At 47.0% G+C, this 21,020-nt stretch overlaps 1 protein-coding gene across 1 annotated transcript in view; it reads right to left on the bottom strand.

The window, feature by feature from the left end:
• LOC138674680 (A.superbus venom factor 1-like) overlaps positions 1–21,020 on the bottom strand; it is a 217,499-nt gene that overhangs the window by 115,758 nt on the left and 80,721 nt on the right. The window contains exons 17-18 of the mRNA XM_069762495.1: positions 4,620–4,694; positions 4,230–4,430 (exon numbers count right to left, since the gene is read on the bottom strand). Coding sequence (XP_069618596.1) covers positions 4,230–4,430; positions 4,620–4,694 — 276 coding nt within the window. The remainder of the gene's footprint in view (positions 1–4,229; positions 4,431–4,619; positions 4,695–21,020) is intronic.

The raw sequence follows: 21,020 nt of genomic DNA, 5'->3' as shown, positions 1-21,020 counted from the left end.
CCTCGCCAAAAAGACCTACTTCACCACTCTGATTCCCTCACTATCCAACAACCCCAAGAAACTTTTTGACACCTTTCACTCCCTCCTCAGGCCAAAAGCACAAGCCCCTATCACAGACATTTGTGCTGATGACCTGGCCTCCCACTTTATAGTGAAAATAGATAATATGTGTCAGGAAATTAGCTCCCAGACACCAAGCGCAGCAACTCCCATCCCTCCCTGCATTTCCCCTGACTCACTCTCCACATTCGATCCCATCACAGAAGAAGAAGTCTCCAGGCTACTCTCTTCTTCTCGTCCGACTACATGCACTACCAACCCCATTCCCTCACATCTCCTCCAGTCTCCTCAAGTCATCACAACTCACCTAACTACAATCTTTAATCTCTCCCTCTCCTCTGGCATTTTCCCCTCCTCCTTCAAACACTCTATCATTACTCCATTACTAAAGAAACCCTCCCTCGACTCATCCTGCACAAACAACTACAGACCAGTCTCCAATCTCCCCTTCATCTCTAAACTCTTGGAGCGCCTAATCTACTCCCGCCTTACCCATTACCTCTCCACACATTCCCTCCTAGACCCTTCACAGTCTGGTTTCCGCCCCCTATATTTGACAGAAATGGCACTCATCAAGGTGATCACTGACCTACTGACAGCAAAATGTAACGGTGACCACTCTCTGCTCATTCTTCTCAACCTTTCTGCAGCTTTTGACACTGTTGACCACCCTCTCCTACTCTCTAGACTCCAGTCACTAGGCATTAAGGACACTGCTCTCTCCTGGTTCTCCTCCTATCTTTAATAATCTATATATATAATTGTCTAAGGGGTTTTCCGTCTGTCTGTCTGTCTTTCTGTCTGTCTTTCTTTCTGTCTGTCTGTCTGTCCAGGAAATCCCGCGTCTCTGATTGGTCGAGGCCGCCAGGCCTCGACCAATCAGCGACGGGCACAGCATCGACGTAGAAATCCCGCGTCTCTGATTGGTCGAGGCCGCCAGGCCTCGACCAATCAGCGGCGGGCACAGCGACGATGATGTCATAAACGACGTAGACATCCCGCGTCTCTGATTGGTCGAGGTCGCCAGGCCTCGACCAATCAGCGACGTAGAAATCCCACGTTTCTGATTGGTCGAGGTCGCCAGGCCTCGACCAATCAGCAACGGGCACAGCGACGATGATGTCATAAAGGACGTAGACATCCCGCGTCTCTGATTGGTCGAGGTCGCCAGGCCTCGACCAATCAGCGACGTAGAAATCCCACGTTTCTAATTGGTCGAGGTCGCCAGGCCTCGACCAATCAGCAACGGGCACAGCAACGATGATGTCATAAAGGATGTAGACATCCCGCGTCTCTGATTGGTCGAGGTCGCCAGGCCTCGACCAATCAGCAACGGGCACAGCGACGATGATGTCATAAAGGACGTAGAAATCCCACGTTTCTGATTCAGCGATGGGCACAGTATCGACGTAGATGTCATAATGGTTGCCATGGCGACGATGATGTCATAAAAGTTGCCTCGACCAATCAGCGACGGGCACAGTCTGCCGCGAATTCTGGAATCATCATTGTCCATATACTACGGGGACATGCATATTCTAGAATACCCGATGCGTTAGAATCGGGCCACAATCTAGTAATAATAATAATCTTTATTTTTATATAGCGCTAACATATTCCGCAGCGCTTTACAGGTTGCACACATTATCATCACTGTCCCCGATAGGGCTCACAATCTAGAATCACTATCTGTATGTCTTTAGAATGTGGGAGGAAACCGGAGTGCCCGGAGGAAACCCACGCAAACACGGAGAGAACATACAAACTCTTTGCAGATGTTGTCCTGGGTGGGATTAGAACCCAGGACCCCAGCGCTGCAAGGCTGCAGTGCTAACCACTGCGCCACCGTGCTGCCCCTAATATCTTTCTGACCGCTCCTTCAGTGTTCTGTTCTCTGGCTCCACTTCATCTCCTCTTCCTCTTCCTCAGGGCTCAGTCCTTGGCCCCCTTCTCTTCTCCCTCTACACAGCCCCAAATGGACAGACCATCAGCAGATTTGGCTTTCAGTACCATCTTTATGCTGATGACACAGAACTATACACATCATCCCCTGACCTTACCCCCGCTGTACTACAGAACGCCACTGACTGTCTGTCTGCAGTCTCCAACATCATGTCCGCTCTCTATCTGAAACTCAACCTCTCCAAAACGGAACTTCTTTTGCTCCCGCCATCTACTAACCTCCCTAAATCTGACATTTCCCTCTCTGTGGGTGGCACCATAATAACACCCCGTCAGCAGGCACGCTGTCTGGGTGTTTTGTTTGAATGCAATCTCTCCTTCACCTCCCATATACAATCTCTTGCCCGCTCGTGCCGCTTACACCTTGAGTACATCTCTAGAATCCATCCTTTTCTCACCATGGAAACAACAAAAACCCTCACTGTCGCCCTGATCCACTTCCAACTGGACTACTGCAAAGCTCTACTAATTGGCCTCCCCTTCACTCGACTTTCCCCTCTCCATTCAATCCTTAATGCAGCAGCCAGGGTTGTCCATCTGGCTAATCGTTACTCAGACGCATCCACCCTTTCCCAGTCGATACACTGGCTACCCATTCATTACAGGATACAATTCAAAGTACTTGTTCTCACCCACAAAGCTCTCCACAGTGCGGCACCCCCTTACATCTCCTCCCTCATTTCGGTCTATCGGCCTAACCGACCTCTGCGCTCTGCAAATGACTTTCGACTAACCTCTGCACTAATCCATACCTCCCACTCCCGACTCCAAGGCTTCTCCCTTGCTGCGCCAATCCTCTGGAATGCTCTACCCCAAGATATTAGGACCATCCACAATATACATAGTTTTAGACGCTCCCTCAAAACACATTTGTTCAGAGCGGCCTATCACGTTCACTAATCAAAGTAATTTTATGTTTGTGTGTGTGTAGCCCATTTACAATACCCATCTATTCCCCAACCCCTGAAGATGGCCGGACCATCATTGTAAATACATCATTGTAAATACACACCTGTACTTTGTATCTCCCCCACCTCATTGTAGATTGTAAGCTCTCACGAGCAGGGTCGTCTTATTTTGCTTTAATTATTGTATTGCTATGGTTATTACTTATGACTGTTGTGTTTGAAACTGTTAAGCTGTAAAGCGCTGCGGAATATGTTGGCGCTATATAAATAAAGATTATTATTATTATTATTATTACAATACATTTGATTCACTATGTACAGACAATGACATCTAGCATTTACTAAACTACCCAGTTACTTATTATATAGAAGCAGAGGTAACTTTGTAAATGAGGGTAATGTAATATATACATGTAGCTGAAGAGAGTTAATGTAGCTGCTGGGCCCTTGGCTTCCAGTCCGGAGCTCAACCTCATCACATAGTATGGAAGGTTTGGAGAAAGTATGTGCACAAGGTCAAACTTCCTCCATGTCAGCATATATTATCTTCAGGTTAAATCTGATTTGAGGATTACGAACACCCTTGGATTTTACCAGAAATCTTACAAAGGACATACAAAACTCTTTTGCAGGGATTACTGCTGGTGACTGTTATTGTCTGCAGCGCTGTCATATTGACGGTGTGGCTACCGTCAATCTACCGTAGTAGATATTGCCGTGACACCAGCAACAGCATGTGCGCCCCGACGCGCGATTTGGACTCTTTTCTCAAGATGCACCTTGAGAACGGAGTCCGAAACGCCCGTCGGGGCGGAAGTGCTGTTGCGGGTATCACGGCAATATCTACTACGGTTCTCCTAAGGTAATTGTACTGAAGTATTTTCAGTTGAGCATGGTCTCATAGAAGGGTATATGACCTGCTGTGGTAGGGTTAAGCCGTGGGTGGGTGGAGAAAAAATGGAGTGAACAACATGTTAGTTACATATTAGGATTTGGATTCTTTATACAATCATCAGATATGTATTAACTATATAGATTGATCGTCGGTCCGTTTTTCCCTCCTGGATGCTATATGTTATATGCTATTAGCCACCCACCTAGATAGATTTGTGTTTACATCCATGGGCGGTCTGCATGAGATCTCTGAAAATCTCATGTACCATGCTGACACTTTAAAATGCAGCTGATTCTCCACAAGCAAATATGCAACTTAAGATCCTCTACATTTTTGATAGGAACATAACGTTTAGGACAAATTAGGTTTGATTTATGATAATTTTGACTTTCCGATATCCTTACTTCTTGCATTTGGATCATTTTCTTTTAGCTTCCTCTCATCTTCCCTTTGCTTTTTAATATGTTTGCAGCAATCCAGGAAAGCATCAACACATTTCTGTCCATCCAAGATATTGCGAGAGCGACGTTCACAAGAGTGGCCCATGGGGTTGTCAAGCATGCCATCTTCACAACATCTCTTCTCCAGCGCTATGTATTGTGATGCTAAAATAATAAGGAAGATCATAGTAGACATGGTAACTCTTAAACTTCATTAGGCTAGGTTCACATTTGCGTTCAGGAGGGCTGCGGATGGCTGCGTACTTCCTCCCTTCTTCCTCCCTGAAGCTTCGCCTTCGCCTTATGCCTAAGATTGGCAAATGAGCAAGTAACCAGTCACTGATCTATCGTTACCTTTTTTGTCTCGCTCTTGAATCAGTAGAGCTGAGGAACGTCGTCTACGCTTTAGTTTTGCTTCGCATAAAGGCTCTGCGGAAAAATAAGACCCAAATTGTAGATTTTACAATTAGCTTGTGACCAAATTATCCAACTAGCATCGCACATTCTTACGAGATTATGCCTAGAGTACAACGAAACCTCAGAAATTGCATTGAAAAATATTCTTCCAGTGCTGTGTTCCTCTCAAAGAGGATAGTCAGTATTCATATTATGTGATAAAATTGGCAAGAAATCCAGTCTAAGTAAAAGTGAGGTCTTCTTAAATAGCTGCATTTGTTTAAGAAGTTTTAGTTTTTAAAGTTCCTCAAGTATTTCCTTAGATTTTGGGACTGGCACAACATTTGTGTCAATCGCTGAATCTACAAAGAAATTATGTAGGAAACAATGCTCAGACAGAATTGGCAATTTTTACTCTTTCATGAGTGTTGGCCATTACTTAATCCAGAAGTTCTTGGGGAATAGACCTAAAATGATTGGTAAAAATATTTGTGCCGTATTTGACTCTTTGGGTATTTTGAGTATTGATCAATTATATCTTGGAGCATAGCTATCGAGAGGCCACTCTGCCACATAAGAAGATACCACTATTATAAAGACTACTTGGTAGGTTGGGGTCATGAGATACAGATCTTAGATTTGATCCCGAGTAGGGTTGAGCGAAACAAATAGGACAAATTCAAAAATCGCCGACTTTTGGCAAAGTTGGGTTTCATGAAACCCAACCCGATCCTAGTGTGGGATCGGCCATGAGGTCGCCGATCTGCTCGAAAAAGTCGCGTTTCATATGACGATTTCAGCGCCATTTTTCAGTCAATGAAGGAGAACGCAGAGTGTGGGCAGCGTGATGACATAGGTCTCGGTCCCCACCATCTTAGAGAAGGGCATGACAGTGATTGGCTTGCTTTCTGCGGCATCACAGGGGCTATAAAGGGGCATGCACGCCGACCGCCATCTTACTTCTGCCGATCTTAGCATAGGGAGAGGTTGCTGCAGCTTCATCAGAAGAAGGGATATCGTTAGGGAGGGAAGATTAACCCCCAAACTGCTTGTGCTGTAGCGATTTCCACTGCCAACACCACCATTTGTTTGCAGGGACAGTGGAGTTTATATTTTTGTGCATCAGCGCTGTAGCTTATTAGGCTGCATTATAAGGCTCCTTGATAGCTGCATTGCTGTGTGTACGCCGCTGTGCAAACCAACTGCTTTTTTAAAAGCAAAAATCCTGTTGCTTCTTTCTGCACAGTTATCTTGTTTATTTGTCCACACTTTTGTGTGCAGCAGTCCTTTTTATTGCTGCCATACTTTTCCTGAGATCATTGTAGGAAGATTGAAATTGTACTACAGTCCTTGTATTTTTTCATATATCTTCCAGCCACTTTCTGGCACATATATTGTGTTGTTATATACACTGGGCCTGACTTTTGGTTCAGTCTCCCCCCAAAAAAGTGAGATTCAAATTCTCACAAAGTGGATCTACTGCAGTCCTGTTAGTTTGTTATATATCAGCCAGCCACTTTCTGCCACTTACATTGTGTTGTTTTATGCACAGGGCCTGAGTTTTGGTTCAGTCTCCCCCCCAAAAAAGGGAGAATTAAATTCTCAAGAAGTTTATATACACCTTCTACCTTGTTTTACAGTACCATATAACGGTTGTTATTTTGGTTAAATTTTCCAAAAAATGAGGAAGTCTTGTGGAAGAGGCCGTGGGCTGTGGCTGCGAGCTGGTACTGAGGGTGGTGGTGGTGCATCTGGTGGTAGTGGCAAAAGCACAATAGCACCTAAGGCTGGAGGTGTTGAGCCAGCGTCATCGTCTGGCTACACAAGGCCTCGAAGGTGACAACAGACACACCGCGGAAGTACTGGCTGAGTACTTGCAGCAACAAGCTCACTCATGGCTGGGCAGTGTACATCTTGAGGTAGGCAAGGTAGTCAGTGATAACGGAAGGAATTTTATGGCTGCCATAGCCCTTTCAGAACTTAAACACATACCTTGCCTGGCTGCAAAGACTTTGCTCGCATATCCGCCAGTCGCCCGTACACTCCAGCCATATGATGAACCATCAGCGATCGCTGAATCTTGCCCCAGCACCGCCTAATAATCGACGTTGCAACAAGGTGGAACTTCGCACTGCACATGCTTCAGAGACTGTGCGAACAGAGGCGTGCTGTAATGTATTTGTGGGAGGATACACATACACGGGCAGGCAGTTGGATGGCAGACATGGAGTTGTCTGGTGTGCAGTGGTTGAAGCTCCAAGACCTCTGTCAAGTCCCTCAGTGTTTTGAGGAATGCACATGGCTGGTAAGTGCAGACGACGCCATCATAAGCATGAGCATCCCACTAATGTGTCTGCTGATGCAAAGTTTGACGCACATTAAGGAGCTGGCGTCTGCAGCCGAGGAGGAGGGAAGCCTTGATGACAGTCAGCCATTGTCTGGTCAGGGAAGTCTATTGGGCGAGGTGGCGGACGAAGAGGAGGAGGAGAAGGATGATGGGGATGAATATTTATTGGAGGAGGATGCTTCTCAGGGGCAATAGAAACTGGTGGCGTTGCAAGGTCAGGTACAGGGTTTTTGCAGGACACAAGTCAACCCAGCACAAGAAGTGAATTGACACCTGGAACATTGACCACATGGCTGAGTATGCCTTGCATATCCTAAAAAGGGACCCCCTCATTATCAAAATGATGACCGATGACGATTACTGGTTGGCCTGCCTCCTGGATCCACGATATAAAGGAAAATTACAAAATATCATGCCACATGAGAACCTTGAGCAAATATTGGCTACCAAACAAGCAACTCTTGTAGACCGTTTGGTTCAGGCATTCACAGCACACAGCGGCGGTGATGGTTCTCACACGAGCCATAGGGGGCTGTTGTGAATTCTGTGGCAGAGCTCCCTCTTGTGGTCACAAGTGGTACTTCGGCTGATTCTCTCTGTGAGCTTCCGTTGGTGGAGGAAAGTGGTACTGCGGCTTCTGAGTTTCCTTCCTCAGGTGATATGGTGAAGCCGTTAGGTGCTGCTCTATTTAACTCCACCTAGTGCTTTGATCCTGGCCTCCAGTCAATGTTCTAGTATTGGACCTGTCTCCTCCTGGATCCTTCCTGTGGCCTGCTGCTCTGCATAGCTAAGTTATTCTTTGCTATTTGTTTGCTGTTTTTTTCTGTCCAGCTTGTCTATTTGTTTTTTCCTGCTTGCTGGAAGCTCTGGGATGCAGAGGGTGTACCTCCGTGCCGTTAGTTTGGTACGGAGGGTCTTTTTGCCCCCTTTGCGTGGTTTTTGTAGGGTTTTGTGTTGACCACAAAGTTACCTTTCCTATCCTCGCTCTGTTCAGAAAGTTGGGCCTCGCTTTGCTAAATCTATTTCATCTCTACGTTTGTCTTTTCATCTTAACTCACAGTCATTATATGTGGGGGCTGCCTTTTCCTTTGGGGATATTTCTCTGAGGCAAGTTAGGCTTATTTTCTATCTTCAGGCTAGCTAGTTTCTCAGGCCATGCCGAGTTGCATAGGGAGCGTTAGGCGCAATCCACGGCTGCCTTTAGTGTGGTTGGAGAGTATTAGGGATTGCGGTCAACAGAGTTCCCACGTCTCAGAGCTCGTTCTTGTTTTTTTGGGGTTATTGCCAGGTCACTGTATGTGCGCTGACCTCTATGTCCATTGTGGTACTGAATTACCTTTCATAACAGTACTGGAGGCCAAAAGTACTAATGATTCTCAATAGAGGGAAAAAAGAAGTTCTGAGACCATTTTTTTTTCTTTGCACTGTGTTTTGCCTTTTTTTTCCCCTAGACATTTGGGTAGTTCAGGACACAGGTGTGGACATGGATATTCAGGGTCTGTGCTCTTCATTGGATAATCTCGTTATAAATGTACAAAAGATTCAAGATTTGGTGGTTCAGAAGCCTATGTTAGAACCAAGAATTCCTATTCCTGATTTGTTTTATGGTGATAGAGCCAAGTTTGTGAATTTCAAAAATAATTGCAAACTGTTTCTGGCCTTGAAACCTCGCTCTTCTGGTGATCCAGTTCAACAAGTGAGAATTGTTATTTCTTTTTTGTGTGGCGATCCTCAGGACTGGGCATTTTCCCTTGCGCCAGGGGATCCTGCATTAAGTAATATTGATGCGTTTTTCCTGGCGCTCGGATTGCTGTACGATGAGCCTAATTCAGTGGATCAGGCAGAGAAGAATTTGCTTGCTCTGTGTCAGGGTCAGGATGAGATAGAGGTATATTGTCAGAAATTTAGAAAGTGGTCTGTACTCACTCAGTGGAATGAAGGTGCGCTCGCGGCTATTTTCAGAAGAGGTCTCTCTGAAGCCCTTAAGGATGTCATGGTGGGATTTCCTATGCCTGCTGGTCTGAATGAGTCTATGTCTTTGGCCATTCAGATCGGTCGACGCTTGCGCGAGCGTAAATCTGTGCACCATTTGGCGGTATTACCTGAGCTTAAACCTGAGCCTATGCAGTGCGATAGGACTTTGACCAGAGTTGAACGGCAAGAACACAGACGTCTGAATGGGCTGTGTTTCTACTGTGGTGATTCCACTCATGCTATCTCTGATTGTCCTAAGCGCACTAAGCGGTTCGCTAGGTCTGCCACCATTGGTACGGTACAGTCAAAATTTCTTCTGTCCGTTACCTTGATCTGCTCTTTGTCATCGTATTCTGTCATGGCATTTGTGGACTCAGGCGCTGCTCTGAATTTGATGGACTTGGAGTATGCTAGGCGTTGTGGGTTTTTCTTGGAGCCCTTGCAGTGTCCTATTCCATTGAGAGGAATTGATGCTACGCCTTTGGCCAAGAATAAGCCTCTGTACTGGACCCAGCTGACCATGTGCATGGCTCCTGCACATCAGGAGGTTATTCGCTTTCTGGTGTTGCATAATCTGCATGATGTGGTCGTTTTGGGGTTGCCATGGCTACAAGTCCATAATCCAGTATTAGATTGGAAATCCATGTCTGTGTCCAGCTGGGGTTGTCAGGGGGTACACGGTGATGTCCCATTTCTGACTATTTCGTCATCCACCCCTTCTGAGGTTCCTGAGTTCTTGTCTGATTACCGGGATTTATTTGATGAGCCCAAGTCCGATACCCTACCTTCGCATAGGGATTGTGATTGTGTTATCGATTTGATTCCTGGTAGTAAATTCCCAAAAAGTCGACTGTTTAATTTATCTGTGCCTGAGCACGCCGCTATGCAGAGTTATGTGAAGGAGTCTTTGGAGAAGGGGCATATTCGCCCGTCATCGTCGCCATTAGGAGCAGGGTTCTTTTTTGTAGCCAAGAAGGATGGTTCACTGAGACCTTGTATAGATTACCGCCTTCTAAATAAGATCACGGTTAAATTTCAGTACCCTTTGCCATTATTATCTGATTTGTTTGCTCGCATTAAGGGGGCTAGTTGGTTCACCAAGATAGATCTTCGTGGTGCGTATAATCTTGTGCGTATTAAGCGAGGCGATGAGTGGAAAACTGCATTTAATACGCCCGAGGGCCATTTTGAGTATCTAGTAATGCCATTCGGACTTGCCAATGCTCCATCAGTGTTTCAGTCCTTTATGCATGACATCTTCCGAGAGTACCTGGATAAATTCCTGATTGTGTACTTAGATGACATTTTGATCTTCTCGGATGATTGGGAGTCTCATGTGAAGCAGGTCAGAACGGTGTTTCAGGTCCTGCGTGCTAATTCTTTGTTTGTGAAGGGATCAAAGTGCCTCTTTGGTGTCCAGAAGGTTTCATTTTTGGGGTTCATCTTTTCCCCTTCTACTATTGAGATGGACCCTGTTAAGGTCCAAGCCATCCATAATTGGACTCAGCCGACATCTCTGAAAAGTCTGCAAAAGTTCCTGGGCTTTGCTAATTTTTATCGTCGCTTCATCTGCAATTTATCTAGTATTGCTAAACCATTGACCGATTTGACCAAGAATGGTGCTGATGTGGTCAATTGGTCTTCTGCTGCTGTGGAGGCTTTTCAAGAGTTGAAGCGTCGTTTTTCTTCTGCCCCTGTGTTGTGTCAACCAGATGTTTCACTTCCGTTCCAGGTCGAGGTTGATGCTTCTGAAATTGGAGCAGGGGCTGTTTTGTCGCAGAGAAGTTCTGATTGCTCGGTGATGAAATCATGCGCCTTCTTTTCCAGGAAGTTTTCGCCTGCTGAGCGAAATTATGATGTGGGCAATCGAGAGTTGCTGGCCATGAAGTGGGCATTCGAGGAGTGGCGTCATTGGCTTGAAGGAGCTAAGCATCGCGTGGTGGTCTTGACTGATCATAAGAATTTGACTTATCTCGAGTCCGCCAAGCGGTTGAATCCTAGACAAGCTCGTTGGTCTTTGTTTTTTGCCCATTTTGACTTTGTGATTTCATATCTTCCGGGCTCTAAAAATGTGAAGGCGGATGCTCTGTCTAGGAGTTTTGTGCCCGACTCTCCGGGTGTATCTGAGCCGGCGGGTATCCTCAAAGAGGGAGTAATTGTGTCTGCCATCTCCCCTGATTTGCGGCGGGTGCTGCAAAAATTTCAGGCTGATAAACCTGATCGTTGCCCAGCGGAGAAACTGTTTGTCCCTAATAGGTGGACGAATAAAGTTATCTCTGAGGTTCATTGTTCGGTGTTGGCTGGTCATCCTGGAATCTTTGGTACCAGAGAGTTAGTGGCTAGATCCTTTTGGTGGCCATCTCTGTCGCGGGATGTGCGTACTTTTGTGCAGTCCTGTGGGATTTGTGCTCGGGCTAAGCCCTGCTGTTCTCGTGCCAGTGGGTTGCTTTTGCCCTTGCCGGTCCCGAAGAGACCTTGGACACATATCTCTATGGATTTTATTTCAGATCTTCCCGTCTCTCAAAAGATGTCAGTCATTTGGGTGGTCTGTGATCGCTTCTCTAAGATGGTCCATTTGGTACCCTTGTCTAAATTGCCTTCCTCCTCTGATTTGGTGCCATTGTTTTTCCAGCATGTGGTTCGTTTACATGGCATTCCAGAGAATATCGTTTCTGACAGAGGTTCCCAGTTTGTTTCGAGGTTTTGGCGAGCCTTTTGTGGTAGGATGGGCATTGACTTGTCTTTTTCCTCGGCTTTCCATCCTCAGACTAATGGCTAGACCGAACGAACCAATCAGACCTTGGAAACATATCTGAGATGCTTTGTTTCTGCTCATCAGGATGACTGGGTGTCCTTTTTGCCTTTGGCTGAGATCGCCCTTAATAATCGGGCCAGCTCGGCTACCTTGGTTTCACCGTTTTTCTGCAACTCTGGGTTCCATCCTCGTTTCTCTTCAGGGCAGGTTGAGTCTTCGGACTGTCCTGGTGTGGATACTGTGGTGGACAGGTTGCAGCAGATTTGGACTCATGTAGTGGACAATTTGACCTTGTCCCAGGAGAAGGCTCAACGTTTCGCTAATCGCAGACGCTGTGTGGGTCCCTGACTTCGTGTTGGGGACTTGGTTTGGTTATCTTCTCGTCATATTCCTATGAAGGTTTCCTCTCCTAAGTTTAAACCTCGTTTTATTGGTCCATATAGGATTTCTGAGGTTCTTAATCCTGTGTCTTTTCGTCTGACCCTTCCAGATTCTTTTTCCATACATAACGTATTCCATAGGTCATTGTTGCGGAGATACGTGGCACCCGTGGTTCCATCTGTTGATCCTCCTGCCCCGATTTTGGTGGAGGGGGAGTTGGAGTATATTGTGGAGAAGATTTTGGATTCTCGTGTTTCTAGACGGAAACTCCAGTATCTGGTTAAGTGGAAGGGTTATGCTCAGGAAGATAATTCCTGGGTCTTTGTCTCTGATGTCCATGCTCCTGATCTTGTTTGTGCCTTTCATATGGCTCCTCCTGGTCATCCTGGGAGCTCTGGTGAGGGTTCGGTGACCCCTCCTCAAGGGGGGGGTACTGTTGTGAATTCTGTGGCAGAGCTCCCTCTTGTGGTCACAAGTGGTACTTCGGCTGATTCTCTCTGTGAGCTTCCGTTGGTGGAGGAAAGTGGTACTGCGGCTTCTGAGTTTCCTTCCTCAGGTGATATGGTGAAGTCGTTAGGTGCTGCTCTATTTAACTCTACCTAGTGCTTTGATCCTGGCCTCCAGTCAATGTTCTAGTATTGGACCTGTCTCCTCCTGGATTGTTCCTGTGGCCTGCTGCTCTGCATAGCTAAGTTATTCTTTGCTATTTGTTTGCTGTTTTTTTCTGTCCAGCTTGTCTATTTGTTTTTTCCTGCTTGCTGGAAGCTCTGGGACGCAGAGGGTGTACCTCCGTGCCGTTAGTTCGGTACGGAGGGTCTTTTTGCCCCCTTTGCGTGGTTTTTGTAGGGTTTTGTGTTGACCGCAAAGTTACCTTTCCTATCCTCGCTCTGTTCAGAAAGTTGGGCCTCGCTTTGCTAAATCTATTTCATCTCTACGTTTGTCTTTTCATCTTAACTCAGAGTCATTATATGTGGGGGCTGCCTTTTCCTTTGGGGATATTTCTCTGAGGCAAGGTAGGCTTATTTTCTATCTTCAGGCTAGCTAGTTTCTCAGGCCGTGCCGAGTTGCATAGGGAGCATTAGGCGCAATCCACGGCTGCCTTTAGTGTGGTTGGAGAGTATTAGGGATTGCGGTCAACAGAGTTCCCACGTCTCAGAGCTCGTTCTTGTTTTTTTGGGGTTATTGCCAGGTCACTGTATGTGCGCTGACCTCTATGTCCATTGTGGTACTGAATTACCTTTCATAACAGGGGGCAACATGGCAGAGGTGTTAGAGGTGCACAAATCAGAAGTGGCGTTGGACAGAGGGATTTTATGACCAGGTTGTGGAGTGATTTCGCAATGACCGCAGACAGGACAGGTACTGCAGCATCAATTCAAAGTGACAGGAGACAGCATTTGTCCAGTATGGTTACGAACTACTTTTCCTTCCTTATCGATGTTCTCCCTCACAGGTCATTCCCCTTTGATTACTGAGCATCTAAAATAGACACCTGGCCTGAATTGACAGAATATGCATTACAGGAGCTCGCTTCCCCTGCTGCTAGTGTGCTATCAGAAAGAGTCTTCAGTGCTGCTGGTTCAATACTGACCAAAAAAAGGACATGTCTGGCTACCCAGAATGTTGATGCTCTAACCTTCATTAAAATGAACCAATCATGGATTTCAAATGATTTTGCCCCACCTTCTCCTGCTGACACGTAGCTTGCCTGAAAAATGTCTTGCTTTTGGCCTCCTCTTACTGACTTCTCCAATTCCTCCATTTGCAGCTGCTGAATGTCCACTATAGGCCATTTTTATACCTACCTAAATGGACTGACTCCCCCCACAGGGCCGTGGTCACCACGTGGCGCAAGCACCCGTGCGAGTGTCGTTTGCCTGGACAGGTGGGTGTGCCCATTCTTGGGCGACGGCACTGGCACAGGGTCCCTCATAGTACAATGAAGTGTCTCTGATGGTGGTGGTGCACAACCAACGTCAGACACACTGTCGTAATATGAGGGGCCCTGTGCCAGTACCGCTACCCATGAGAGAGTGTTCCCCCCAGCTCGAACAGTGCTCTACCACTTGCAATACTTACCTCTCCCTGCTCCACCACTGTGTAGTCTGTGCTGTTAAATCCATCAATGATACTGCCAATACAAATTTGTTGAGATGATAGATGATAGTTTAATATACAGGGGCCCTGGCCTCCATTTAGACCAGTTAATACTTTGCGCCTACTACCACTGTCTGCTACTCAGCAGAGGAGCCCACCCATGTACCTAGCTATGCCACCTGTTTATTTATGAACTAGTTTTTGGAAGACATTTAGCCCACTTTATTATTTGGGCCTAAGAACTGTGTCTGCCACTCATTACAGTTGTCCTCCACTGAACAAAGCAATGCCACCTGTTTAGTCCTATTACCAATTTTTAACTGCATTTAGCCTACTTTATTATTTGTGCCTATATCTGTGTTTCCTCCTCATCCTGCCCATTGCCCAGTCACTGCTAGATGAGTCTGCTGGTACATTGACCAAGACCGCTACATTCCCCTTGCACTCTACACAGCCTGAATCTGACCCTGCTGAAATTCAGGTCCCTCTTCCCGCATACTATACACGGGGACAAAGAGGAAGTTGCAGATGAAAGTGCAGGTTCCTTCATCAGGTGGGGGGCATACTCGTTGGTGACGTCACTGGCACAGGGCTCCTCATAGTACGCAAAAGTGTCTCTGGCAGTGGGAGGCGCCACCCGCCATCAAACACACCGCCGTACTATGAGGGGCCCTGTGCCAGTGCCAATGAGTGGGCCCCCCCTGCTTGCTCAGGATCACAGCACTTGCAAAGTTGAAATACTTACCTCTCCCTGCTCCACCGCCGTGACGTATTCCGCGTTTCCTGGGCCCACGAAAATCTTGAGCCAGCCCTACCCCCCCACAACTTTAGCCAAATGACCCCTAGTTTTCAATGCCTAACTATTATTATAAAGTAAATTAAGATTGACAAGCTTAAGTAATAAGAATTGATGTTTTTGGCATTAAAATGGGCACTGTAGGTGATTTCCTGTCCTCCACTCACTGCCGACTTTGATTCCCTATTGACTTGCATTGGGATTTGTGTTTCAGTCAGCCCCCGACTTTTCGCAATAATCGGCCGATTTCAGCCGACCCGACTGTTGACAAAGTCGGGTTTCGCGGAACCCGACTCGATCCGAAAAAAGTAAAAGTCGCTCAACTCTAACCCCGAGATCTTAAAATTAACATGAAATTTACAGTATGACTAGTAAGTTAACATATAATTGAATGTTTTTATTTTTTTTAGTTGCAAAACTTTTATTACAAAGTACAATTACCGCATTGTTGTTTAAGAAGTTGACATAGACTTTAACATTGATGGTCTATCCTTTGGGTAGGTCATCAATGTTTGATCAACGTCTGTTAGTTGGATAAGGGGGCACTCTATGATTGACCCTTCAATCTCCGCATCACATTACAGGATGCTGATGGTGTTATCATGGTAGCATAGCCCTTACTGAAGACCGTCATGTCTGGCATGCTCAACCTCCAATGAAGATATAAAATGTAGAAATTCAAATCAACCCCTTTTACCTAAACTTAAATTTTAAAAAATGTAAAATATTCAGTGTTTCAGCATCTGTAACTGAACAAATAAAATATTATATTAATTTCATACACTGAATTCTGAAAAGAAAAATAAAGAAAAGAAAAAATGGCAAAACCAAAATTTTTTGTTAACTTTGTGTTAGGGCTAGCGGAACGCACCAAATAATAAAGCGGTAGATATGAGGTGCGTTCGTAGCCCGGGGTCCATTGTGCAGCGATGGTACCTGCTGCTGAGTAATGGCAGATGGACACTTGCTCACACGTGGGTTAGACTTCACCCAGCGTGAATGGAAGCGAAATTTGTTGCTTCACAGAGTTGCCAAAATACGCTGTGCCCTGTTAGCAGTCACAGGGTGCAGCTAAAAGACACTAGTGGGATCCCTATGAATCACCCCACTAAACTGGTGATTGGACTCGCTCTGACCCTCGGTGGCTTTTGAGCCCACGCCTGAGGATGCCCCAAGTCAGATGCAGAGTCCAAGAGGGAATTCTCACCCTACACTGACTGGCTGTCAGGAAAGCGCACTGATTGCGCACGGTGCTGTACAGACGGGTACTGCAAATAGGCACTGTAACGTGTGCTAAGTGTGCAGGTAGCACTGTTGGGCGCTAGATAGCATCCACCATTTGCAAGCAGTCATCAACACGAGGAATGGGAATGATTAAGGAGCTTTCATTTATCGACAGTCATTCATCTACACACACACGTTATCAAGTTTATACTAGCGCATGGCCGAGCGACCATGCAAACCTAAAATAGCAGTAGCACACCGGGACCTCCCAGATGATCCAATAGTAGCCACAACAGGGCCTTAACATGGGACCCCCGACCTCCAATGGGAAGTCGTCCCATGGGCATGCTCAGTATGAGAAAAACGGCACTTAGTCCCAGAAAGGCCTGCTCGCTGCTCATCAGTACTGGCTACAAGGGCAGAGCCTGGAAAGGCAGCAGTAACCAGCCGCACAGTATCAGCTCAAGCCAGATGCTGGGACTGACGTCTCCGCTGAGCAGGTTCCACTGTGGCTGGAGAAGAATGGGAGACCGCAGCGGACATGGTTCGAGATTCCCCCTGAACAGCGGTAGGAACTTGACACCTAACATTACCCACCCTCCTAAGGCCCCCCTCCCTGGGCCTTGCTACACTCAAAAGCTGCAATTAGCAGCGGAGCCCGAATGTGCTCCCAGGTTCTGTTCTCTGGTTTGTGACCCTTCCAGTCCAACAGATAGAACTTTTGGCCACGTACCACTTTGCACTCCAAGATAGCGTTCACCTCATAATCGTCCGTGGATGAACCCGATGTCCCGGCAGATGACTCAGAAAACCAGGACATGTGAACCGGCTTTAAGAGGGACACATGAAAATGTGGGTGATACCCAGGTGTGGAGGAAGAGCCAGACGATAGACCACAGGGTTAACATGTTCCAGAACCTTGAATGGCCATAAGTAGTGAGGTGCAAACTTAGTGGACTCAACTCGCAGCTTGATATTGCAGGCGGAGAGCCACACTAAGTCGCCAGGAGCAAAGGTCACAGCGGAACGCTGATGTACATCGGCAGAGACCCTCATTCTCTCCTTGGAAGCCCGGATAGCCTCCTGTGTTCGGTCCCAGATGTCCTGTGCTTCCACTGCCCTGTCTGCCACCCTAGAGTTGGCAGAAGACATGAGCATGAGCACAGGAACCCACGGATGCTGACCGTAATTAAGGAGGAATGGAGTCTGCCCAGTGGAGTCGGCTATGGCATTGTTCAAGGAAAACTCTGCCCACGGTAGCATGGATGCCCAGTCATCCAGCCTGGCCAGGAGAAAATGTCATAGATATGTGACCATGGCCTGGTTGGCCCTCTCTACCAACCCATTCATCTCGGGATGGTGCGCTGAAGAGGGATTCATCTCAGTACTAAGTAGGCAACAAAGATCTCTCCAGAACCGAGACGCAAACTGGGGACCCCGGTCACTGACAATTTTGTCAGTCATACCGTGTAAACAGAAGACATGTTTGACAATGAACGCTGCCAAGGCTCGTGCAAAAGGTAACTGTGGGAGAGGCACCAAATGCACCATTTTAGAGAAATGGTCGGTAACTACCCACATAACGGTGCAGCCACGGAACTTAAGTAAGCCTACCACAAAGTCCATCCCGACTATCTCCCAGGGCCTGTCAGCCACCGGTAGAGGGTAGAGTAAACCAACAGGCCATTGTCAAGGAGACATATTCTTGGAGCAGGAGATGCACACCTGAAAAAAGTCTCTAACATCACGGGCCATATGCAGCCACCAGTACGTCCTTGCCAGAAGCTCAGATGTCCTTTTGATTCCAAAATGTCCACCCACCCTGGATGATTGAGCCCAAGAGAGAACCTCCGGTCACAAATTGGATGTCATGAAAGTCTTGCCCCAGGGCACAGGCTCTAGTGACACCAGAGCCACAGTTCTCAGACTCTCAGAGGGAACAATTAACCGAGGCTCAGCCTCCTCCTCCTCTGATTACACCACTGAGCGAGAGAGAGAGCATCGGCATGAAAGTTCTTCTCACCAGTCGCCAGATAGAAAATGAAGGGTGAAGTGGAACCAGGAGAAGAACAGGGACCATCTGACCTGGTGAGAATTCAGCTGCTGGGCTGTCTGCAAATATACCAAATTCTTGTGGTCAGTGTAGACTTGGAAGGGAAAGCTATCCCCTTCCAGGAGATGTCTCCATTCTGAAAAAGCCAACTTCATTGCTAGCAACTCCCTGTCCCCGATGGAATAATTCCTCTCTGCCGGAGTGAAGGTCTTGGAGAAAAAGCAGCAAGGATGCTTCCAACCTTAAGCATCCTTTTGGAAGAGGACCTCTCCAGCTCCGACAGATGAGGCATCCACCTCAATAACAAAAGGCTTATCTAAATCGGGATGATGTAGAATGGCAGCGCTAGCAAAGTGGGACTTAACAAATAAGAAGACTTTGGAGACCTCCTCTGACCACAATTTGGGATTTGCTCCCTTCTTGGTGAAGGCTACCAAGGGAGCTACCAAAGCTGAGACGTGGGGGATGAACTGATGATAATAATTAATGAATCCCATAAAGTGCTGTACCGCCTTGAGAGAATAGGGTTCCTGCCAGTCCATCAATATCTCGCTGAGGATCTTTTTATACCAAGGAAGGTGACGGGCACAAGGGGGCATTCTTTGCGTCTGGAGGAGAGAAGCTTTTTCCACCAACATAGAAGAGGATTCTTTACTGTTAGGGCAGTGAGAATCTGGAATTGCTTGCCTGAGGAGGTGGTGATGGCGAACTCAGTCGAGGGGTTCAAGAGAGGCCTGGATGTCTTCCTGGAGCAGAACAATATTGTATCATACAATTATTAGGTTCTGTAGAAGGACGTAGATCTGGGGATTTATTATGATGGAATATAGGCTGAACTGGATGGACAAATGTCTTTTTTCGGCCTTACTAACTATGTTACTATGTTACTATGTTACTTGTAGCTTGGCAGGATCCATAGCTAATCCCTGGGCTGAGATGATATTGCCCAGGAAACGCAAGGACTCCTGCTCAAACACACACTTCTCCAGCTTGGCGTAGAGGGAGTTTGCCCGTAGGAGGTCGAAGACTCTGCAAACATCTTTCCGGTGGTAATCAATATCTGGACAGAAGATGAGAATATCATCCAGATAGATCACCACCAAGGTGGAGAGCATATCCCGGAAGATATCATTCACAAAGTCTTGGAAGATGGCTGGGGCATTACAGAGTCCAAAGGGCATCACCAGATATTCATAATGCCCATCTCTGGTATTAAAGGCCGTCTTCCACTCGTCCCCCTCATGGATGCGAATCAGGTTGTAAGCACCCCGCAGATCTAGCTTAGTAAATAACCTAGCTCCACTGAGCCTATTGAAGAGCTCAGATATCAAAGGGAAGAGGGTACTTGTTCTTAACGGTAATGGCGTTAAGACCCCTGTAGTCTATGCATGGACGTAATTCTCCGCTCTTCTTCTGCACGAAGAAGAACCCCGCCCCCGCAGGTCACACAGACTTCGTAATGAAGCATCTTGCCTGATTCTCCTGGATTTACTGTGACATTGCCTCCATCTCCGGGAGAGACAGCGGATAGACACATTCCTGAACGCGGTTCTGCCCCTGGCAAGAGGTCAATAGGACAGCCATAGGGCAGTGAGGCGGAAGGGTCTCCATAGCTCTTTTGGAGAAAACGTCCAGTAATGTTGGGGAAGAGAACTAAGATCTGCGGGTATCTCCGTAGTGGCTATCTGAACGCACTCCCTCTGACATCTACCTTCACATAATTTACTCCATCCCAGAATTCTCCCAGAGGACCACTCAATATGTGGGGAGTGGTAACGCAACCAAGGTATCCCTAGAAGAATCTCATCTATTTCCTCAGGAATGATGAGAAGAGAGATGATCTCCTGATGAGATGGAGATATGGATAATGAAAAGGAGATAGTCTGATGTGTAATCTGTGAAGGTAGAGCCGACCCATTCACCACTCTTAAGGTACCGTCACACTAAGCGACGCTGCAGCGATACAGACAACGATGTTGATCGCTGCAGCGTCGCTGTTTGGTCACTGGAGAGCTGTCACACAGACAGCTCTCCAGCGACCAATGATCCCGAAGTCCCCGGGTAACCAGGGTAAACATCGGGTTACTAAGCGCAGGGCAGCGCTTAATAACCCGATGTGTACCCTGGTTACCATTGTAAATGTAAAAAAACAAACACTACATACTTACTTTCCCGGTGTCTGGTCACGTCCCTTGCCTTCAGCTTCCCGCACTGAATGAGCGCCGGCCGGAAAGCACAGCGGTGATGTCACCGCTGCACAGCGTGCTTTCCGACCGGCGCTCACCAGTCAGTGCGGGAAGCTGAAGGCAAGGGATGTGACCAGACACCGGAATGTAAGTATGTAGTGTTTTGTTTTTTTACATTTACAATGGTAACCAGGGTAAACATCGGGTTACTAAGCGCGGCCCTGCGCTTAGTAACCCGATATTTACCCTGGTTACCAGTGAAGACATCGCTGGATCGGCGTCACACACGCCGATTCAGCGATGTCAGCGGGAGATCAGCGACAAAATAAAGTTCTGATCTTTCCCCAGCGACCAACGATCTCCCAGCAGGGGCCCGATCGTTGGTCGCTGTCACACATAACGATTTCATTAATGATATCGTTGCTACGTCACAAAAAGCAACGATATCATTAACAATATGGTTATGGAAATTTCCCTCCGCCCCAGAATCCACACAAAGCTCAACTGCAAAAGTGGAAGAGCCAAAAGTAAATGTCCCTTTGAAGG

Source organism: Ranitomeya imitator, chromosome 4 (assembly GCF_032444005.1).
Source record: "Ranitomeya imitator isolate aRanImi1 chromosome 4, aRanImi1.pri, whole genome shotgun sequence".
Lineage (NCBI taxonomy): Eukaryota > Metazoa > Chordata > Amphibia > Anura > Dendrobatidae > Ranitomeya > Ranitomeya imitator.
This window is presented reverse-complemented; position numbering and strand designations above follow the sequence as displayed.